The 24,547-nt window shown below is 47.7% G+C and overlaps 1 protein-coding gene across 8 annotated transcripts in view; it reads right to left on the bottom strand.

The window, feature by feature from the left end:
• The window catches only part of sbf1 (SET binding factor 1), a 217,908-nt gene that overhangs the window by 7,639 nt on the left and 185,722 nt on the right, over positions 1-24,547 (bottom strand). For all 8 annotated transcript variants that reach the window (XM_072471256.1, XM_072471258.1, XM_072471259.1 and 5 more), the window contains 10 exons: positions 23,219-23,403; positions 21,707-21,883; positions 21,481-21,582; positions 16,278-16,463; positions 14,990-15,116; positions 13,055-13,185; positions 11,909-12,142; positions 7,199-7,306; positions 5,460-5,674; positions 1,609-1,696 (listed from right to left, as the gene is read on the bottom strand). In XM_072471256.1, coding sequence (XP_072327357.1) covers positions 1,609-1,696; positions 5,460-5,674; positions 7,199-7,306; positions 11,909-12,142; positions 13,055-13,185; positions 14,990-15,116; positions 16,278-16,463; positions 21,481-21,582; positions 21,707-21,883; positions 23,219-23,403 — 1,553 coding nt within the window. The remainder of the gene's footprint in view (positions 1-1,608; positions 1,697-5,459; positions 5,675-7,198; positions 7,307-11,908; positions 12,143-13,054; positions 13,186-14,989; positions 15,117-16,277; positions 16,464-21,480; positions 21,583-21,706; positions 21,884-23,218; positions 23,404-24,547) is intronic.

The raw sequence follows: 24,547 nt of genomic DNA, 5'->3' as shown, positions 1-24,547 counted from the left end.
CCAACCCTCTGTATTAAGGAACTCTCATTCCTGCCCTGCTTCACTTGTCAATTATTTTCAATTTATGACCTTTTGTTACTGTCCCACTTTTCAAAAGGAACAGTTTTCCCTAATTGCTCTCATCAATTCTTCTCAATTTTGAATACCTCTGCTAGATCTCTTGACATTCTCTGCTCGAAGGACAATCACATCTACTCCAATCTCTCACAGAACTGATCCCTTTCATCCTTGGTACCATCCTGAGAACCCTCCCCAGGGGCTTTACATACTCCCTGAAGTGCAGTGTCCACAATTGTATATAATGTTCCAGTTAAGATGTAACTAGAGATTTGGAAATTTTTAGCAGGACTTCTTGTTTTTGTATTCAATATCCCGTTTACAAAGTTTTAAAAAGTCATTCATGGGATGTGGGCATCGCTGTCTGGGTCAGAATTTAATGCCCATCTCTAATTGCCCTTGAACTGAATGGTTTGCTGGACTATTTCAGAGGGCCTTTAAGAGTCAACCATCTTGCTGTGGATCTGGAGTCACCTGTAGGCCAGACCAGGTAAGGATCGCAAATTTGCTTCCCTAAAGGACATTAATGAACCAGATGGGATCTTAAAATCGACTATGGTTTCATGGTCATCATTAGACTTTGCTTTCCAGATTATTGTTGAATTCAGATTTGACCACCTGCTGCGATGGGGTTCAAACCTGCATCTCCAGAACATTACTGAGTCTCTGGATTGCTAGTCTAGTGACAATACCTCCACGATACTGCCTCCCCCAAGTATCCCATAGACTGGCTCATCAACTTGCTATGCTGCCTTCAAATATTTATGTTACCCCAGGTCCCTCTGTTCTTGCATTTCCCCTCAAAATTGGATCATTTAGATTATGCTGCCTGCTGCTCCATGTTGTTCCTCCCAAAATGCATCACTTCAAATTGTATCTGCCATGGTTTGCCCAATTCACCCGTCTATGTTCTCTGCTAGATGTCTGCTACCAGAATGCTCATTATATAATACAATGTCAAATTTTGGTTCACCAGCAAACTTCAAGATTGTACTTCCTATGTGCAAGTCCAAACCATAACAAGAAAACCAATGGTCTTATTAGTGATCCCCGGAGCATCCACTACATACTTCTCTCTGGTTAGAAAAACATTCATTCATTTACCACTGTCTGCCTCCTCTTAGCCCATCTGGCATCCAAAGATAACCATTTCTTTAATACCGTGTGCTTCTAATTTCCAAATAACTCTGTTACATGGTATTTTATAAAATGTGTTCTGAACTCGGATATTGATTCGCTGCTCTACCTTCATCAATCCTTACTGTTATTTCAAAGAACTGAATTAGGTCAAATATGATTTGCCTTTAACAAATTCATGCCGACTGTCCCTTACTGACCCATAATTCTCCAAATGAGAATTCATTACCAGGTTTATCCCTCACTTCTTTTTTGAACAGAGGTGTAACATGTTTGATGTTGGAACCCTCTGCCCAGGCTGTGATTGAACCATTCATCTGGGACATTACATGACCCTGCTGTGAAAAGACAGGATGGAGTGAGTCACTGATACTGTGAAACAAGACAGGATTAAACAGACTGGTGAAGTGTTACCTGATGTTTGGTTTTATCAAGTACGAACCAACGTGATTTCCAAGCTTTCAGCAAAGCGCCCCTCTTGTAAAGGATTCCCTCGTATGACCTGGAGATACAACACACATGAGCACAGAAGAGGACACTACCAGAAACAGTGCATTCACGGAATGGTTTGTGATCCAAGACAATTAATTCACTCTTTGTAGCAGTTAGAATCTTTTTTTCATCTACGCCGTGCTGTTATGAAGACAAAACTGAAGCATTTGCAACCACCTTCAGCCAGAGGTGCCGAGTGGATTATCCATCTCGGCCTCCTCCTGAGGTTCCCAGCATCACAGATGCCAATCCTCAGCCAATTTGATTCACTCCGTGTGATAGCCTGCAATAACCTGCTCACTGACGCTCAGTTTGGGTTCCGCCAGGATAACTCAGCTCCTCAACTCATTACAGCCATCGTCCAAACAGGACCAGAACTGAACTCCAGTGATGAGGCGCGAGTGACTGCCCTGACATCAAGGCAGCATTTGATCAAGTATGGCAGCAAGGAACCTGAGCAAAACTGGAGTCAATGGAAATCAGGGTGAAGTCTCTCCATTGGTTGGAGTCATATCTAGCACAAAGGAAGATGTTTGTGATTGTTGGAAGTCAGTCATCTCAGTTCCAGGGCATCACTGTAGTAGTTCCTCATGGTAATGTCCGAGGCCCAATGACCGTCAACTGCTTCATCAATGACCTTCCTTCCATCATAAGATCAGAAGTGGGGATGTTTGTTGATGACTGCACAATGTTCAGCACCATAATAATTTATTGTTACATTAACACTGCAATGAAGTTACTGTGAAAAGCACCTAGTCGCCACATTCCGAAACCTGTTCGCAGCTCTCGGATACTGAAGCAGTCCAGGTGCATATTCAACAATTCCTGGACAACACTCAAGCTTGGGCTGATAAGTGGCAAGTAACATTTGTGTCGCACAAGTGCCAGGCAATGACCATCTCCAACAAAGGAGAATCTTTTAAAAAATAAATTTAGAGTACCCAATTACTTTTTTTTCCAATTAAGGGCCAATTTAGTGTGGTCAATCCACCTACGCTGCAAATCTTTGGGTTGTGGGGGTGAGACCCACACAGACATGGGGAGAATGTGCAAACTCCACACAGACAGTGACCCAGGGCCAGGATCGAACCGGGGTCCTCAGCGCCGTAGGCAGCAGTGATAACCACTGCGACATCCTGCCGCCCACCAAGAGAGAATCCAACAATCTTTTTTTAATGTTCAATGGTATTTCCAACGCTGAATCCCCCACTATCAACATCCTGGGGGGCTACCATTGAGCAGAAAATTAAATGGAACAGCCATATAAATACTGTAGCTACAAGAGCAGGTCAGAGGCTGGGACCTCTATGGTGTGAAGCTCACTTCCAGACTCCAAAAAGCTTGGCCACCATCTACAAGGCTCAAAATCAGGCATGTGGTGGAATACTCTCCACGTGCCTGGAAGAGTGCAGTTCCAACAACACTCAAGAAACTTGATACCACCCAGAGCAAAGCAGCCCGCTTGATTGGCACCCCATCTACCACCTTCAGCATTCACACCCGCCACCACTGACTTACAGTAGCAGCAGTGAGTACCATATACACTGCAGGGCCGCACCAATGATCATTTAACAGCACCTTCCAAACCCGCAATCTCTACCTCCTAGAAGGCCAAGGGCGGCATTTGCGTGGGAAAACCGCCACCTGGAAGTTCCCCTCAAAGTCACACATCATCCTGACTTGGAACTATATCGCTGTTCCTTCACTGTCGCTGGGTCAAAATGCTGGAAATCCTTCCTAACAGCAGTGTGTGTAACTACACCAGATGGATTGGAACTCAAGAAGCTCATCACCACCTTCTCAAGGGCAATTAACGATGAGCAATAAATGCTGGCTCAGCCGGCTACACCCATGTCCCATGAAAGAAAACAAAACAATGGCACATTTCTTGAAAAGTGTATCTTGCAGGCTGTCCAATATTTACTCAAGGCCAGGCTCCAGTTTCTGAAATCAGACAATCTCATATCAACTGAAATAAGTGCCTTGATTTGCACCCTGTCTTTTAGATAGAACCCCCAGGACTGTAATCAATTTACTGGAGATTATATTTTGTCACCACAGAATGCAAAAATTAACACCTTGCCAGATCAGTGAATGTCGGCTAAATTTGAATACATGGAAGCAAAAGGACACAGCAACATACACAGCCAGACCAGCAAAATACACAAACTGTTTAAAAACAAAAGACTAGTTTAAAAACATAACTGTTCCTTTCGGTAAAGTTTCAGTGACAATCTGTGCTAGCACGAGGGCTCCGTGCTTCAGTTTCCATTCATAGTCCCCATGTAGGCTGCTGACCTAGGAGACTGAAGTTTATAGGGTGGGATTTGGTGTTCCAGAGGAATCTGTACTCAGGCCTCAACTATTCACTTAGCTGATGGGATAGAGAGCCACAGAACCAAATTTGCCAAAGACACAAAAATAGACGTACAAAGATGCGTGGGTTAAGTGGATTGGCCAAGCTAAATTGCCCCTTAGTGTTCAAAGCTGTGCAGGTTAGGTGGTGTAACGGGAATAGGACGGGGTAAGGTGCTCTTTCAGAGGGTCAGTGCAGACTCGATTGGCCGAATGGCCTCCATCTGCGCTGTAAGAATTCTACGGTTCTATGGCATTGTAAGCAATTACCTAGGTATTAACAGGCTCAGAAAATGGACAAGACTGTGGCAAATGGATTTAAATGCAGACAACTCTGAGGTCATACCTTGGACCTAAGAAGGATAGATCCAGTAATTTCCAAATGGTGATAAGCTAGAAACATTTAAGGTCCAAAGTGATTTAGGGATCTATGTACCTGGATCATTAAAATGACGTACAAGTACAGAAAATAATCAAAAAGACTTTCTCTGGCATTTTGAAGATTATGGGGCTATTTGACCGAAGTTTTCAAGATGTCTGATAGTATAGATACAAATAAACTATTTTTGATGGTTGGGGAATCAGGGACTAGGGGACATAGCCTAAAAATAATGAGGCAGGCATTTTAGGGTTGAGTTAGGATAAACGTCTATACGTGGAATGCTAGAAGTTTGGAACTACCTCCGCAAACAGCAGTTGATGCCAGGTCCATTGCTAACTTTGAATCCGATTGAAATATTTTTTCTAACTGCAGGTTTAGGATATATGGGGCAACAACAGGTATGGAGCTAGGTCAAAGGCCAGCAATGAGTTCACTGACCAGCAAAGCTGAGGGGGTCTAAATGGCTTACACTTATTGATCCTATGCCAAGGCGTCTCTTTCTTGCATCAGAAAGAAAGGATTTCTGAGGAACCTAATGTGCCATTTTTAAAAAAATAAACATTTTATTGAGGTATTTTTTGGTTTTACAGCGACAACAAAATAAACAATATACATGAATCTATAAACATAGCGCAAAAGCCGTCTTCCTCCCTTACAGGTCCCACCTTTAGAAACCCCCTACTCTAAGCTAAACTCTAATGTGCTATTTTTAACACTCATCAACGGACAAACACTAGTTTGGCTGGCTGGGATGTATAAACAGTTGAAACATCTCTTGCCCTATAGACAATCAGAGACAGAAAGAGACTTACCACTACAGAATTCTTAGCAATAATTTAAACGTTGTATAAATATTTATGTCACTCAGTGAAAAATCGAGACAACTTAGCAAGAGTAAGAAGTGCTGAAACACACTCCCAGTGTCGAGTTACTCAGCTTTTTTTCCCCCACCACAATCTTGTCGAGAGTTTTTCTCCATAGTCCCAGTTTGCAGTTATTGCCGTCTCTGCAGTTCTAACTTGGAATTATTCCTTACCTGTGTTCACTCTCTGATGTCTGGAATTGGCTGTACAAGGTGCTCGTACTCTTTCGTCCCATGACGCCACTGGAAGGAGTGGAGGCTGTGCTACTGTCTGTGTCGAGACTCAGGTTCAGAGTGGATCCAACTGCTGCCTCATGCAGATAAACGCACTGTGACCTCCGATGGTGTGACAGGCTTGAGGACATCAACAGGGAACTTGAAGACAAGTGCTGCACAAATAAGAAGTAAGGATGTCAGGAGTGATACAGCCACAAAATAGTGCCATTGGGTTTCATTCCTTGCACATTGTGCAATGATCACTTCCAGGCAATGCTGTGACCTTCAATTGAAAATGGTTGGATTCCTCTGGAACTCCTGCAGGGCTGTGATGATGGCAAGACGATTAGAATTACCTTCCTCCTCACGTTGTATTACTCCAGTTACAGACATATATCCCTTTAACCCACTTTAACTTCATTTTTCCTCCAGTTTTAGGCGTTAGCTGTGGCTCAGAGTGCTGCACTCTCCACCTGGCCAGAGGTTTGAGCACATAACCTTCGCTGGCTTTGCACTGACAGTCATTAATGAGAATGCTGCAGTGTCAGAGAGCTGCTGTGCCGTAGAGTCAGCAGTGAGGGAGTGCTGCATTGTCAGATGATCATTAGCGGGGAAGTGTGCAGTGTCAGAGGGTTAACAATGAGGGACTGCTCCATTGTTGGAGGGTCAGTAGAAAGGGAGCGCTGCAGTGTCAAAGAGTCAGTAGTGAAGGGAGTGCTGCACTGTTGGTGGGTCAGTAGCAAGAGCCTGCTGCATTGTCAGTCAGCAATTAGTCGGTCTTGAACTGCATGGGTGGCAGCACCGAGGCAGCACTCGTCAGAGGGGCAGTGCATAGGTAGCACTGCACTCTCAGGTCACTTCAGAGGGAATTCTGCAAACTTTGAGATTTTGTTTGGATGAAACATTAGGCTCCATCTGCCTCATCAGGTGGATGTAAAAAGATCCCATGGCATTAGTTTGAAGCAGAGGGGTGGTCTCCAGTGTTATGCCAAAATTCATCCCTCGACCAGCATCACTAAAACAGATAATCTGGCCATTCATCTTATCGCTATTTGTGGACGTTTATTGACAAATTGGCAGCTGCACTTCCTACATTGCAGGAGTGGCTACGTTTCACAAGTACTATATTGGCTGTAAAGACCTTTGGGTGTCCTAAGGTCATGAAGGGGTCTTTTTGGCTCTGTACTCTTTAGAATGCTGCCTTCATGAGGGCAGTTACTCTCATCCTTCATATCTCCACAATTGGCTTTCTTTAAATTTAAGATCCTACTTTCAGACTTAACTACATTACTTTCAAATTTAATGTGAAATTCTATCATGATACATTCATTCTTCCACAGAGGATTCTTTCCAATATTTTTAATTAACCCTGACTCCGTTGCACAATACTAAATCTAAAATAGCCTGTGCCCTATTAAGTTGCTTGATATATTGTTCTAGATATGCATTGGCCTTTTGTGCACACGTGCTGTTGACCACTGTCTGTGCAAGGTGAGCTGGTATCTCCACAATCTTGCCTTTTCTTGTTTAAGAATCAGATCCTCAGCAATACTTAGGTACAACTCAAGAATAGCAAAACACGGTCACTATAAAGCAAGACATTCGCAGCTCACCATCACTTCAAGGTCAACTATGGACGGGCAATAAAGGCGTTCCACATCCTGTGGACACATGTTGAAGCCCAAGTGTTGACCTACCTTACCCTCCTGTTTGCTCTCTGTCCGCTGAGTTGTTTTGATCTTGTCCCAAGTCTCTTTCCATTTGTCCGGCACTTGACCCAGCTCAGACTCCAGCAATTGCATCTCCTGTTGGACACAACAGTGATCAGATTCATGGCCCAAGCATGCACCCCACCTCCCCACTGTCAGACACAACAGCTGATGAGATTCAGGGCCCACTCCAACTCCAACTGTCAGACACAAGGACAGGTGATCACGTTCACAGCCCCCCGAGCCCAGATCACTGTTGGACACAAGGACAGGTGATCATGTTCACTGCCCCCCGAGCCCAGATCACTGTCAGACACAAGGACAGGTGATCACGTTCACGCCCCCCCCAAGCCCAGTTCACTGTCTGACACAAGGACAGGTGATCACGTTCACGGCCCCCCCCAGCCCAGATCACTGTCAGACACAAGGACAGGTGATCACGTTCACAGCCCCCCGAGCCCAGATCACTGTCAGACACAAGGACAGGTGATCACGTTCACGGCCTCCCGAGCCCAGGTCACTGTTGGACACAAGGACAGGTGATCATGTTCACGGCCCCCCGAGCCCAGATCACTGTCAGACACAAGGACAGGTGATCACGATCACGTTCACGGCCTCCCGAGCCCAGATCACTGTCAGACACAAGGACAGGTGATCACGTTCACGGCCCCCCCAAGCCCAGATCACTGTCAGACACAAGGACAGGTGATCACGTTCACAGCCCCCCGAGCCCAGGTCACTGTTGGACACAAGGACAGGTGATCATGTTCACGGCCCCCCGAGCCCAGATCACTGTCTGACACAAGGACAGGTGATCACGTTCACGCCCCCCCCACCCCCCCAGCCCAGATCACTGTCTGACACAAGGACAGGTGATCACGTTCACGGCCCCCCGAGCCCAGATCACTGTCAGACACAAGGACAGGTGATCACGTTCACGGCCCCCCCCCCCCCAAAGCCCAGATCACTGTCTGACACAAGGACAGGTGATCACGTTCACGGCCCCCCCAAGCCCAGATCACTGTCAGACACAAGGACAGGTGATCACGTTCACAGCCCCCCGAGCCCAGGTCACTGTTGGACACAAGGACAGGTGATCACGTTCACAGCCCCCCGAGCCCAGGTCACTGTTGGACACAAGGACAGGTGATCATGTTCACGGCCCCCCGAGCCCAGATCACTGTCAGACACAAGGACAGGTGATCACGTTCACGGCCCCCCGAGCCCAGATCACTGTCAGACACAAGGACAGGTGATCACGTTCACGGCCCCCCCCCCCCCCCCCAAGCCCAGATCACTGTCTGACACAAGGACAGGTGATCACGTTCACGGCCCCCCGAGCCCAGATCACTGTCAGACACAAGGACAGGTGATCACGTTCACGGCCTCCCGAGCCCAGATCACTGTTGGACACAAGGACAGGTGATCACGTTCACGCCCCCCCCCCCCCAAGCCCAGATCACTGTCTGACACAAGGACAGGTGATCACGTTCACGGCCCCCCCCCCCCCAAGCCCAGATCACTGTCTGACACAAGGACAGGTGATCACGTTCACGGCCCCCCAAGCCCAGATCACTGTCAGACACAAGGACAGGTGATCACGTTCACGGCCTCCCGAGCCCAGATCACTGTTGGACACAAGGACAGGTGATCACGTTCACGCCCCCCCCCCCCCCCCCCCCCAAGCCCAGATCACTGTCTGACACAAGGACAGGTGATCACGTTCACGGCCCCCGAGCCCAGATCACTGTCTGACACAAGGACAGGTGATCACGTTCACGGCCCCCCCAAGCCCAGATCACTGTCAGACACAAGGACAGGTGATCACGTTCATGCCCCCCCCCCCCCCCAAGCCCAGATCACTGTCTGACACAAGGACAGGTGATCACGTTCACGGCCCCCCCCCCCAGCCCAGATCACTGTCAGACACAAGGACAGGTGATCACGTTCACAGCCCCCCGAGCCCAGATCACTGTTGGACACAAGGACAGGTGATCATGTTCACGGCCCCCCGAGCCCAGATCACTGTCTGACACAAGGACAGGTGATCACGTTCACGCCCCCCCCCCCCCCCCCCCCACCCCCAAGCCCAGATCACTGTCAGACACAAGGACAGGTGATCACGTTCACGGCCCCCCGAGCCCAGATCACTGTTGGACACAAGGACAGGTGATCACGTTCACGGCCCCCCGAGCCCAGATCACTGTCAGACACAAGGACAGGTGATCACGTTCACGGCCCCCCCAAGCCCAGATCACTGTCTGACACAAGGACAGGTGATCATGTTCACGGCCCCCCCCCCCCCGAGCCCAGATCACTGTCGGACACAAGGACAGGTGATCACGTTCACGGCCCCCCGAGCCCAGATCACTGTCAGACACAAGGACAGGTGATCATGTTCACGCCCCCCCCCCCCCCCCCCCCCCCCAAGCCCAGATCACTGTCGGACACAAGGACAGGTGATCACGTTCACGGCCCCCCGAGCCCAGATCACTGTCAGACACAAGGACAGGTGATCATGTTCACGGCCCCCCGAGCCCAGATCACTGTCGGACACAAGGACAGGTGATCATGTTCACGGCCCCCCGAGCCCAGATCACTGTCAGACACAAGGACAGGTGATCATGTTCACGGCCCCCCGAGCCCAGATCACTGTCGGACACAAGGGCAGGTGATCACGTTCACGCCCCCCCCCCCCCAAGCCCAGATCACTGTCTGACACAAGGACAGGTGATCATGTTCACAGCCCCCCGAGCCCAGATCACTGTCAGACACAAGGACAGGTGATCATGTTCACGGCCCCCCGAGCCCAGATCACTGTCGGACACAAGGACAGGTGATCACGTTCACGGCCCCCCGAGCCCAGATCACTGTCAGACACAAGGACAGGTGATCATGTTCACGGCCCCCCGAGCCCAGATCACTGTCGGACACAAGGACAGGTGATCATGTTCACGGCCCCCCCGAGCCCAGATCACTGTCAGACACAAGGACAGGTGATCATGTTCACGGCCCCCCCGAGCCCAGATCACTGTCGGACACAAGGACAGGTGATCACGTTCACGCCCCCCCCCCCCCCCCAAGCCCAGATCACTGTCAGACACAAGGACAGGTGATCATGTTCACGGCCCCCCGAGCCCAGATCACTGTCGGACACAAGGACAGGTGATCATGTTCACGGCCCCCCGAGCCCAGATCACTGTCTGACACAAGGACAGGTGATCACGTTCACGGCCCCCCCCCCCAGCCCAGATCACTGTCAGACACAAGGACAGGTGATCACGTTCACAGCCCCCCGAGCCCAGATCACTGTTGGACACAAGGACAGGTGATCATGTTCACGGCCCCCCGAGCCCAGATCACTGTCTGACACAAGGACAGGTGATCACGTTCACGCCCCCCCCCCCCCCCACCCCCAAGCCCAGATCACTGTCAGACACAAGGACAGGTGATCACGTTCACGGCCCCCCGAGCCCAGATCACTGTTGGACACAAGGACAGGTGATCACGTTCACGGCCCCCCGAGCCCAGATCACTGTCAGACACAAGGACAGGTGATCACGTTCACGGCCCCCCCAAGCCCAGATCACTGTCTGACACAAGGACAGGTGATCATGTTCACGGCCCCCCCCCCCCCGAGCCCAGATCACTGTCGGACACAAGGACAGGTGATCACGTTCACGGCCCCCCGAGCCCAGATCACTGTCAGACACAAGGACAGGTGATCATGTTCACGCCCCCCCCCCCCCCCCCCCCAAGCCCAGATCACTGTCGGACACAAGGACAGGTGATCACGTTCACGGCCCCCCGAGCCCAGATCACTGTCAGACACAAGGACAGGTGATCATGTTCACGGCCCCCCGAGCCCAGATCACTGTCGGACACAAGGACAGGTGATCATGTTCACGGCCCCCCGAGCCCAGATCACTGTCAGACACAAGGACAGGTGATCATGTTCACGGCCCCCCGAGCCCAGATCACTGTCGGACACAAGGACAGGTGATCATGTTCACGGCCCCCCGAGCCCAGATCACTGTCAGACACAAGGACAGGTGATCATGTTCACGGCCCCCCGAGCCCAGATCACTGTCGGACACAAGGACAGGTGATCACGTTCACGCCCCCCCCCCCCCCCCCCCCCCAAGCCCAGATCACTGTCAGACACAAGGACAGGTGATCATGTTCACGGCCCCCCGAGCCCAGATCACTGTCGGACACAAGGACAGGTGATCATGTTCACGGCCCCCCGAGCCCAGATCACTGTCAGACACAAGGACAGGTGATCATGTTCACGGCCCCCCGAGCCCAGATCACTGTCGGACACAAGGACAGGTGATCACGTTCACGCCCCCCCCCCCCCCCCCCCAAGCCCAGATCACTGTCTGACACAAGGACAGGTGATCATGTTCACAGCCCCCCGAGCCCAGATCACTGTCGGACACAAGGACAGGTGATCATGTTCACGGCCCCCCGAGCCCAGATCACTGTCGGACACAAGGACAGGTGATCACGTTCACAGCCCCCCGAGCCCAGATCACTGTTGGACACAAGGACAGTTGATCATGTTCACGGCCCCCCAAGCCCAGATCACTGTCGGACACACAAGGACAGCTGTTTTGATTCATATCCAGCCGTGGGCTGATCTTCAGACACTGCCCACATTTTAGATCTGCGTTGATACTCAGGCACGGACTCTACCTCCAACAATTTGCTAATAGCATCTGGCTCTATCTTGTTTTTGTTGTCATAGCAGGGCCAGACAATCTTGCGCCGTGTCCGGGGAGCCACGGTATCTGCTCTTTCCCCATCATCCATTTGTTCAGTTCGACCGTACACCAGCTCCCAGTCATATGGCGGCCCTTCAGAAAGTGTCTCATGGGTGTAATAATCCCAGACCTTCAGGTTGGAAATGTTACTATACGGCCTCAGAACCTAGAGTTTAACAGGAGGATAACATCATGTGATTTAGAAACCATCAATGCAATAGACCAATAGTCAATTTAGTTACAAAAACATAAGAATAGGAGACAGCAGGAAAATGAGGATGAGAAAAATATCAGCCATGATTGAATGCAGACCCGATGGGCCAAGTGGCCTAATTCTGCTCCTATGTTTTATGGTCTAAACCATTTAGCACCTCAAAACTGTTCTGGCATTCAATCAGGTTATTGTGGAACTGAGACATAACTACATTTATTTTCCTTTGCCCTTGCATCCTTTAAAACCTTTGATTAACAGAAACCTATTGATCTAAGAATTAAAATTAATTAACCCAACATCAATTGCCTTTTGCAGCAGTGAGGTGTGCGTGCCTGTGTGCGCTTTTAGATTATAAAAGGTCTGGCTCTCATTGTTACATTATGTCCCCTAGTCTGAGATACTTCAACCATCTGAAACAGTTTCTATCTACCCTGCTTCCATTAATATCTCAAACTGCTTTCAAATTATCCCTTAATTTTCTAAATGCCATAAAATGATATGCTAGTTTGTGTAATCTCTCCTTATAATTGAACCTTTGGAATTCATGTATCACTCTGGTAAAATCTACACTGCTCTCCATCCAGGGCTAACACATCTGTCCAGAACGGAACACAATATTCTGAGTGTGGTCTAACAAAGGATTTGTAGTATGACTGCTAACCTATTCTAGTCCTCTAGATATAAAGGCCAGCATTCCATTAGCCTTTTTTTTTTTGGTACCTGTCTATGACATTTTAATGATTTACTTACACAGAAACAATCAATAAATCAACAGTTAATGGGGTTATAGAAACAGAAGCCATTAAGAATCCTGTTGTACAATGAATTTGCCTTCACAGCAAATAGCCAGAAGCTCCTCCTCACCTCTCCATCCTCGGGCGCATACAAGTAATTGAAGAAGATTGGTGTTTTCTTATTGAGCCGGTCAATGTAGTCCCACACAGACTTGTAGGCATGTGGAGTCTTCTTCTCTCCTTTCTCTTCATACATCAATCCTGTGGGATACAGAGAGAACTCAAAGTATGCTGCAAATGAGCATCTGGACTACCATTTATGGTTGGTTACAAAATGAAGAGGGGCTGAGTGGATCAGACTGTGCTCTTAGGGGCATTTAGTTTAATCCCACTCTCCTACCTGCTAAGCTCTGGGATCTGGGTTCAAATCCAGTCCCAGACAGAGGAGGATGAAGCACTCCAGGAGTAAGGAATCAGTGCTACAGGGAGTTGTATGTTGTCCTTTCACCTCAGATTGAGTTTGCGAAAGGCTGTTCGATAAGAAAAACTCATTAACCTTGTTTTTTTTAAATCTCACCCTGCCAAAAAAGCAACCAATCAGTCTTCTCATTACAACATTTAAGATCTTGCCAAGAGAACTACTTCAGCATATCAGCCTGCATCAAGTTGAGGCTGGACAGGTGGGAAAGGGAATGATGTTTCTGACAACACCAACAATGTGACGCAAGCAGAAATCTGACTGACTGGTCTAGTTTGACAGTGGCCCCCAGCAGAGCTAAGAAAATAAATCACTGCAGTTCTCTCATATCCCCACCATCCCTCTCTTTCACACAATCATCAAACCTACATGTGTCAGGTGGATGTACCTTTAATAGGTGTTGATCAAATATCTGCAGTGATGTCAGTGTGTGGGTGGAGCTGGGCTGTCTGGCTTTTACTTTCGTTTTGAGCTGGCAGCTGGAGTGTGTCTTAGTCTCGTTTTGAGTTGGAGAGCTGCATTCACAGCAAGAAGATGTTATGAACTCTCTCTCTGCAATCTAAAGAATGTCTTCAGCTCATTTGATAATTTCAAAGTAATACCCGTTTCTGTAGCGAATTTAAACCTGCTGTCTTTATTTTAAAAGGGTTTAACTTATGGATATTGTTTGGGACGTTATTAAGGGTTATCTATAGAGTACTGTATCTTTTGGGGAGTGGTCAGGGTTGGTAGTTGATAAACGGTTTACGGTTTGTTTATAAAATGTTAACTGGATTCATAGAATAAACATTGTTTTTGTTTAAAAATAGTTTTAGTTCTCTGTTGCATCACACCTGTAGAGTGGGCCCTTGTGCTCCCCATAACCAAAATCTATTTAAAGTTGTGGGTCAGGTGAACTCCATGATATACTTTGGGGTTCTCTAAACCCTGGCCCATAATACATGTACTCCACACCCTCAACAACCCCTGTGATGAATGTAGGAATTTTTAATATATATATTGTATTATCTGTCTATTGCAGTAAGTTTATTAAAATAACTTACGTTGAGGTACCCAGATTATATGTCTGCTAAAGCTGTGATTAAGGGGTTAACAGCTAAGCAGGCTGTTATGTCACTTATGTGAGGGGCTGGGTCTGTTTTTAGTTTCGTTTTCAGCCCTGCCCTGTGTCTGTTGTTTTTAAGTTTCATTTTTAGAATTCTGCGCTGGGTTTCCGAGGAAAGGAGGGGTGTTCCTCAGATTGACTTCTGAAAGCTTCTCTCCCAAGGTCTTTGTGGAAACTTAAAAGAGTTGTTTAACAGTTAATTGAAAAGTTGTTTTTCCCTTGGCTGTTAATGGGGTTAATCCTGTGTTAATAACAAAGTTTGTTTTAATATAAAAGATCCCCAGTTCTCAGTGGAATCGATCCTGGAGCAAAGTCTCCTTTCCTCAATTTACAAATTGAAAAGTTTTTGGAATCTTGTTCGGTTTCCTGATATAAATTGGGGTGTGGTCTGGGTACCTAACGCCCCACAAAACGTCCCAGCCCCTCCACCAGCACACACACACATCTTCATCCAAACAAGAAGCAGCTGATAGTGGTTTTACCAAGTTCAATCCTTTCATGGTCAGAGTCCAGCAGGAAGGTTCGGAAGCGGTTAGACACATAATGATATGCCAGGAATTTCAGATAGTGCAGACTAAACTCAAACTCCATTGGGAACTGTAAATGGATCTGAAAAGGGCAGAAAGGAACAGGTAAGACGCTAAAGAAGGGAACAATGGCAAGAATTGATCAAACAACCACTTTCTGATACAATAGCTTGTTCCTACAGACTCCATTATTCACTGACTGGCAATGTGGCCATTACAAAGAGGTAGCCCTGCTCTATTTCCCCTGTAGAAAGTGGTTGAGAGGCGGGGAATTAATTACACAAGTTGATTAAATGGTGAGAAAATTCGAAAGGAGACAAGAAATTCAACAACATCAGTTCCCAACAACTTTTAGAATAAGCGGTTTTCCATTTAAGATGAATATGAAGAGAAATTTCCTATGAGGGTTGTTAAGTTTTTGGAATTCTGCACCTCAGACAGTAATGATGGATGGATTATTGAATATGTACACATCTGAGTTAAGCAGATTTTCGAGAAACAAAGGAATTAAGGGAGGGTAGGCAGGACAGTAGTCTTTTAAAAAAAAAAATTTAGTGTACCCAATTAAGGGGCAATTTAATGTGGCCAATCCACCTACCCTGCACATCTTTGGGTTGTGGGGGCGAAACCCACGCAAACACGGGGAGAATGTGCAAACTCCACAAGGAAAGTGACCCAGAGCCGGGATCGAACCTGGGACCTCGGCGCCGTGAGGCAACAGGGCTAACCCACTGCGCCACCGTGCTGCCCAGGACAGTAGTCTTAACGGCACAAACAGGGCAGCCATGATCTTACTGAATGTCAGAGCAGACTCGAGGGGCTGAATGGTCTATTCCTGTCCTAATTCTTAGATTATGAGGTCATGTGAGATCTGGAAAGTTGTGACTGCAAGATGCAGAGACATTTCTTAAAGGACTAATTATATAAATTGAGGAGATTCAGTTCCAATGTCAGACAATATACTATATATTGACAATCACCAGTCCAGTCAAATATGGATTATTGAGATATATCGGAGTTGCTTTGGTAATTTCAAATATTCATTCCAACTTCATTTTCTAATTTAATGTCTAATTTAAATGTTTCTCATTATCCTTGAAGTTAATATATAATGTTGTTTGGCTTTTTCTTCTTATAATCTAAAAGTCAAAATTAGTGAACAGCCCCCAACACCCTATTATGATGCACAAGGTGCAGTGCAATGTCACTTTGCCATGAAGACATTGAAGAGCCAGGCACCTACCTGATGTACACAGTCCAGAAACTGCAGGAAGACGGGGGTGAAACCACTGCTCTGACTGGTCATTGTCTGAGCACCACGGTGGCTGAAACGATGTCCAAATGACAGCCACTCCTTCTCCACCAGAAGGCGGAAGCCCTCCAATGTCCTGTAATGCTGATCTGACAGCAACTGCACCAAGGACACCACCTAAAGGGAATTCAAAAAATAGTCAGAAAAAAGCACTCCCAAACAAATTGTACTATGGGGACTGGTGTTGGGATGGGATAGTTGATCCAATGGCCTCTGTGGTGCCACTGACAAGCTCTTCCAATGCTGCTTCATTTCACCCCATCAATATAATGGCCTTGGGTGACTGTCTGTGTGGAGTTTGAATATTCCCCACGTCTGCGTGGGTTTCCTCTGGGTACTATAGTTCCTTCCACAGTCCAAAGATGTGCAAGTTAGGAGGATTGGCCATGATAAGAATTGTCCCTTAGTATCCAGGGATGTGGAGGTTCGTGGGGTTATGGGGCTACGGGGATTAGGTGGGGGAGTGGGCCTAGTTAGGGTGCTCTTTCAGAGGGTCGGTGCAGGGGGTTGATGGGTCCAATGGCCTCCTTTTGCACTGTAGGGATTCTATGATAACGTATTCTTTTGGTAGAAGTTCCACATTCCAACCACTCCGACTAAAGAAGTTTCTCCTGAATTCCCCAATGGACTTAGTGACAATCTTATATTTAGAGTGCCTAATTTAGGTCTCGCTCACAACCTCTGTATGTACTCTATCATGTCATTTCATAACCTTGAAGGCCTCCGTCAGGTCATCTGGAGAAATAGGCTCCAGCCTGTTTAAATTTCCTGATAGGTATAACCCCAGAGTTCTGGTATCATCTTGGCAAATCTTTTTTATACTTTCTCCAGTGCCTCTACATCTTTTACATAATATGGAGAACAGAACGGTTTGTAGTACTCCAATACAGTCTAACCAAGTTTAAGATTTTGTCTTTATCTTTGAATTCTATCTTTCTAGAAATGAACCCCCGTGCCGGATTTTCATTTTTTGTGGACTTTTATATATATGCAAATCAAACCCCTCTTCAGCAGCTTTTTAAAAAATGTTTTTATTCTCCTCCTTTTTCACATTTTCTCCCAAATTTACACCCACCAACAATAAACAATAATCAGTAACAAAAATGTCAATCCCCATATCAATAACAACGATCCCATCCTCCCACCAAACCCCAAACATTAGCCCGCATGTTCACACAAACAAATGACAAAAAAGAATTAGGGATCACCCATAGTCGCCATTAGCACGCACAGCCCCCCTCCCCCAACCCTCCCACCCACCCGCCCCAACTAATGTTCAATGTTATCCAGTTCTTGAAAGTGCATAATGAATAATGCACATGAATTGTAGAACCCCTCCATCCTTCCACTCAGTTCAAACTTAACCTTCTCAAGAGTCAAGAATTCCAACAGGTCCCCCCCGCCACGCCAGATAGGTTGCTCTCCAACCTATCAGGAGCCGCCTTCGGGCGATCAACGAGGCGAAGGCTATGATATCTGCCTCCGCACCCGTTTCCAACCCCGGCTGGTCCAACACACCAAATATGGCCTCCTGGGGCCCGGGTCCAGTTTCACGCGCACCACTTTAGAATACCCTAAAAACCTCCTTCCAGTAATCCTCTAGCTTTGGACAGGACCAAAACATATGAACGTGATTAGCGGGACCCCCCGCAAGAATCGGCTCATCCTCGCCCTCGTGAGGTGTGCTCTGTATACCACCTTCAGCTGTATCAGCCCCAAGCTCGCGCACAAGGTGGAGGCATTCACTCTCTGGAGCACCTCACACCAGACCCCCTCCTCCATATCCTCTCCCAACTCTTCCTCCCACTTTGCTTTGATCCCTTCCAGTGGTGCCTTCTCCTCTTCCAAAATAGCTCCGTAAACCGATGACACTATCCCCTTCTCCAGTCGCCCTGTCGTCAGCACCTTCTCCAGCAATGTGGAGGTCGGCTCCACCGGGAAACTCTGTATCTCCTTTCTGGCAAAATCTCGAACCTGCATGTATCTAAACATTCCCCCCTGCTCCAGCCCATACTTCGCTTCCAGCTCCTTCAATCCTGCAAACCAACCCCTAAGAAACAAATCTTTTAGGGTCTTAATCCCCTTCTCCTCACTTTTCTGAAAATTTCCATCCCACCTCCCTGGCTCAAATCTGTGGTTGGCCCGAATCGGCATTTCCCTTGACCCTGCCCCCAACCTGAAGTGTTGCCGAAACTGCCTCCAAATTCTCAATGAAGCTATTATTACTGGACTCCCTGAGTATTTCCCCGGGGCTATCGGGAGCGGCGCTTTTGCTAGTGCTTTCAATCCCGACCCCCTGCACAAACTCTCCTCCATTCTGACCCACTGGGAATCAACCCCTCTGACCCAGCTCCGCACCTTCTCCACATTCGCCGCCCAGTAGTATTACATCAGGTTCGGAAGACCCAAACCCCCTGCCTGCCTTCCCCTCTGTAGCAGCACCTTTCTAACTCTGGCCACCTTCCCTCCCCATATGAACGAAGTCATCCTTCCCTCAATCTCTCTGAAAAAAAGCAGGAAAATCGGCAGGCCTTGAAAAATAAACAGAAATTGCGGCAACACATTCATTTTAACCGCCTGTACCCGACCAGCCAGAGACAGAGGGAGACCATCCCACCTTGCCAGATCAGCTTTCACTCTCCCCACCAAACTAGAAATGTTGTACCTGCAGAGCCCCCCCCCCCCCCCCCCCCCCCCCCCACCCCCCCTACTCCTGGGCAACCTGCACCCCCAGGTACCTAAAGTGAGTCCCTGCCCTACGGAATGGCAGCCCCCCCACCCCTGCCCCCACCCCCGGCCGAGACACCACAAAATACTCACTCTTGTCTAGATTTAGTTTGCACCTCGAGAAAGACTCAAACACTCGAAGCAGCTCCAATATTCCCCCTATCGACACACTCGGTTCCGACACGTATATCAGCAAGTCATCGGCATACAAGGACACCCTATGCTCTATCCCCCCCCCCCCGCACTATTTCTTCCCATACCCCCAAACTTCTTAATGCGATGGCCAACGGCTCAATCGCGAGTGCAAACAGCAGGGGGGACATAGAACATCCCTGCCTAGTCCCACGGTGGAGAGAAAAGTATCTCAAGCTGATGTTGTTTGTGCGGACACTCGCCCTCAGCTCCTTACATAGTAGCTTTACCCAGTTCACAAATCTTGGTCCAATCCCAAACCGCTCCAGAACTGCCATCATGTACCCCCATCTACCCGGTCAAACACCTTCTCAGCGTCCAATGCCACAACCACCTCTGTTTCCTTTCCCTCCGCCGGTGCCATAACGACGTTCAAACCCTTCTAACGTTTGAAAAGAGCTGCCTCCCTCTCACGACCCCCGTCTGATCTTCACCTATCACTTTCGGGAGGCACTCCTCCAGCCTACCCGCCAGTACCTTCGCCAATACTTTTGCGCCCACATTCAGAAGTGATATGGGCCTATACGACCCACACTCCGTCGGATACTTATTTTTTTTAGCAACAGGGAAATCGATGCCTGCCCCAAAGTTTGTGGCAACACGCCCTTCCCTATTGCCTCTTCAAACATCCCCACCATCAGGAGTGCCTGCTTATCCTTGAATTTTTTATAATATTCCACCAGAAACCCATCTGGCCCTGCCACCTTCCCCGACTGCATCCTCCCAATTGCATCCTTTATCTCCTGCTCCACTATCACTCCTTCTAATGTAGCCCTGCCCCCTCCCCTAACCTCGGGTACTCCAACCTATCTAGAAATTCCTGCATCTCACGGTCTCCCCCAGGTGGCTCTGACCTGTACAACCTCTCATAAAATTCCTCAAAAACCTTGTTAATCAGATCCGCAGCCACCATCAACTTCCCTGCCCTATCCCTCACCTGAACAATTTCCCTTACTGCTGCCTCCCTCTGCAGCTGACCTGCTAACATATCTCCATGTTCGTAAACTGCACCCCTTGCTCATCTCAGTTGGTGCACTGCCTTCCTGGCAGTCAGTCGGTCAAAGCTCGCCTGTAGTTCCTTCCTCTTTAGCTAAAAACAAGGCTTGTGTTTATACAGCAACTTTCATGCCTCCAGGACACCCTCACTTTACAACTAATGAAGGATTTTGGAAACACATCCACTGTTGTATTATGGGAAACATGGCAGCCAATTTGCACTAAGCAAGCTCTCACAATAAGCAATGTGATAATGACCAGATCCTTTGCCTTTGGTGCTGGTTGAGGGATAAATATTCATCAGGAAAACAGGGGCACTTCTTACAATAGTGCTGTGGGATATTGTAGATCTGCCTGAAACACTATTCTATAAGGTACACAGCCACTCTCAGCCCTGTTTGATAGTTATCGTCAGTGGTCAAACATTTACCACATTAACTAGAGGGGTAAGCAGTCAGTACTTTGCCAACCCACATACTGTTCCCCAGGTATCTGTCCAAAATGTACCCTCTTTCCTTATTCCACACAAGCCATCCCATCAACAGGTGTACTGAAATGCAGCTAAGTGTGGGATGATGGAGTGTTAATCCATGTTGAGTCTAAACCTGGAGGTCGCTGCCCTGTTCCTGTCTGAGTCAAATGGAATCAAGTACAATTCATGGAGCATCCTCAATACAAGTGCCACTTTTTAATTACAAGTTATTTGTGAAATGCCTCTCTCTCAGGTAAATGTACAGCCCTTGACACGGAGTCAGATGGACTGAGAAGGTTTCAGGCCCTATTGCTGATCTGGACCAGGGCAGCAGATGGAACACAATAATTGGCATGTAGAGCTCTGCAGGTAGGGATAGATAACATCAGCCAAGATTTTGTCGTCTCGTGACTCTCTAGTGACTTCCCCTTGAAAGCACACGAGTACATGTGTACATGCAGATGCAGGTGCACATATGGGCGTTCTTGTACATGTGATCACTCAACACATCCTCTAACCTGACACAGGAGGAATGAAATATTGGGGCAGTGTGAATGCTTGTGACTGGGATCCAAAGCTCAACAGTCATCAGCTCCAGGACACGAGGGAAATTAAAAAGCAACATATATTCCCTTCTCTTACAAATACACAAGAATCACAACGCGTACAGGTAATCATGAAGCAAAGTTCTTTCCTTTTATTAGGTTTGTGAGGATTGACTCCAGTTTTATAATTGACAACAGGTACCTGAGTGGTCACGTCCCAGCCATCCTCTAGACTGATCAGCACTGAGGATCCATTGTCCAACAACTCGACAACCAGCACCGAGACCTGAAGCAACTTGTGTAGCTAGTAACAGAAAATAGAGTGATAAGAGTGGGAAGAAAGGAAGAGGAGAAAAAAACCGAGATGAAAGGATGGGGGTCATGTGAGGCTGCAGTCAGGGTAAGAGGAGGCAATGTAACTGAAATACCTGAGAGAGCCAATCAGATTCCTCCAATGAACGATGGTACGACTGGTTGGGATCAGTGGATGCAGAACTTGGCACGCATGCCTTCATCAACTTCTTAAAGCTGGTCTTCACATGTCGGACATCAAATATCTCAATGGGGACAACTTCCCACTGCTGTGAAGGATCTTGCTTCGCCCCCTGGACAAAGAATCATAGGTTTTCCATACACTGTTAGTTGCCAATTTCACACGCAAACATATAACTTTTGAAAGACTCTTAGCCACTAATATAACAATACTTAAGTTGCTATTTCCCTGAGCAGATCAGTCTGGAACAAATTTTCTTTCATTTATCTACATTAGACAGGAGTATCCCTACAGGCTGCCGCATCTGGATTGCAGGGATTCAAAAATAGCCCTGCAATCAATTGTCCACACTGCTAACGTTGCAGGGAGGCCCCGCAAACCAGGTTCATATGTTTTGGTCCTTCCAAAGCTTGAGGATTACTGGAAGGAGGTTTTTAGGGTAATCTCGAAAGTGGTGCACGTGAAACTGGACCCGGGCCCTCGAAGCTCCATATTGGGGGTGTCGGAGCAGCTGGGGTTGGAAACCGGTGCAGAGGAAGATGTTGTAGCCTTCACCTCGTTGAACGCACAAAGGCGGATCCTGTTGGGATGGAGAGCAACCTCTCCACACTGTGCCCTGGCGTGGCGGGGGGACCTGTTGGAATTCTTGACTCTTGAGAAGGTTAAGTTTGAACTGAGTGGAAGGATGGAGGGGTTCTACAATTAATGGGCATTATTCATTGTGCACTTTCAAGAATTCGATAACATCGAACATTGGAGTGGGTTGGGACTGTATGTGTTAATGGTGACTCTGGGTGATTCCGGATTCCTTTTTGTTATTTGTTTATGTTAACATGCAGACAGTTGTTTGGGGGTTGGTGGGAGGATGGGATTGTTGTTGTTGATATGGGGATTGACATTATATTCGTTATTGCTTATTGTTGGTGGTTGTAAATTTGGGAGAAAATGTGAAAAAGAATAAAAATATATTTTTTAAAATTGTCCACACTGCGAGAGGGGGACTTCTGATGTATTCAAGGTCAGATCTCTGATGCGAACTGACATTGAACCTTGGAGTATTTTACCTCATCTCGTGGTCCTGTTGGAATTATCATGCCAAGTTTGAGATTGAGCGAAAACATTGCAAGCTTTGAGATTTATAGTATACACTGGACAGTCAGATCTGTAAATGTATCATTTGTGACACCCACACACACCGATCAATAATCTAGAATTACAAGGACAATGTTTCTAGCTGCTGCAGTAGCAAATTGCCTAAACATACAGCATTGGTCCTAGATTCCGGAGGGAAGAGCAAACAGAGTCTGACCCAATATTCCAACATGGAGTGCTCTTCACCCCTCCATCTGTCTTCATCTACATTCTTCCCTCTTCAGGCAGTTGAATATTCTGGGACAAATCAGAAATACAGGAATTTGTCTGTTGGGGGTTAAGAGATTGATCTCACCTTTAGCTGGGACTTCTCACCAATAATATACAGGCCAGCTCGCGGCTGCCTGAAGTAGAGAGAGTCTGACAGGCCCCCATTAACTTGTTGGGACAATGTTTCTTTGCCTGCAAGTCGAAGTCCTATGTCCGAATTCAGGGAATAAGCACTCAGTCGGCCACTGCCTCGAATGCTGCCCCATTTTCCTGGAAGAGATAGAGACAAACTAATTGTCAGCATTCAATTATTGCTAAATTTGTAGCGCTATGAGAGCACCAACATCATTCACCCTGTCCTAAGGGCCGTGGGATCTGAACACAGTTACCATCACAAATCAGGATTACAGAATACTGGGGTGTTACTCTTGTTGAATGCATGTCCCTGCCCTGCTTAACTATAATTCATTATACTTCCGGTGGCGGCTATGTGGCGAGCAGTCACACACGTGGTTGCTCTTGCCAGGGTACTTTGCTTTAGGACCATTTTGCCTAATTTACAGGCGATGTTTTGGAGGAAATTGGTGCAGTTTGATGGAATCAGATCCCCTCGCATGAGTAATGTCCGATAAATACAACACAAGGCAGAAGTCGGGCAAGGAATCGTTGTCAGACTCAGAAATTCCTCGAGCCTTAGCAGGGCGGAACATGGCGGATGCTTCTGCAGTGTCATTGGCCCCTCAGTGGTCGACAGACGTTGGTTAGCTTATTGACCGACAAATTTAAGCAGTGGCAGGCGGAGAATCTGGAGACGGCAATTGAGGGGGCTTTGGCCCCAATTCGAGCAGCCATGGACAAGATGAATTGACGGATAGAGGTACAAGGGGCTACGATACAGAAGGTGGAGGTGGCACACTTTGATCATATTGATCGTCTTCCTGGAGGCAGAGATGGTGTTGTTGAATGAGGAGCGGAGTGTGTTAAATAAAGGCCACGGGTTGGCGATCTGGAGAACCGCTCCAGATACTAAAACCTATGAATCATTGGGCTGATGGAGGGCTTAAACTCCACGGACTATATGCCCAAGATGTTCAGAAAGTTGGTGGAGGAGAGAGGTCTTTCTGAGCTCTCGGGTTTAACCGGACCCATCGGGGCAGCCACCACAGGTGCCATAGTCAGGTTTCATCGATACCTGGATATGGAGCAGGTCCTGAGGTGGGCGAAGAATCATTTGAGACTGTAGATGGGGGGGGCCATGCCATCAGAATATACCAAGATGTTGGAGCAGAGCTGGCAAGAAGGCGTGCACCATTCAATAAGGCCAAGACCGCAGTGCACAAGAGCAATGTGAGGTTTGGTGTGGTGTACCCAGCTCATCTTCAGATGACTTTCATGGGCAGAGACTATTACTTTG

This window comes from Scyliorhinus torazame, chromosome 13 (genome assembly GCF_047496885.1).
Source record: "Scyliorhinus torazame isolate Kashiwa2021f chromosome 13, sScyTor2.1, whole genome shotgun sequence".
Classification (NCBI taxonomy): domain Eukaryota; kingdom Metazoa; phylum Chordata; class Chondrichthyes; order Carcharhiniformes; family Scyliorhinidae; genus Scyliorhinus; species Scyliorhinus torazame.
Note: the sequence above shows the minus strand (reverse complement) of the source record. Positions and strands in the feature narration are given on the sequence as shown.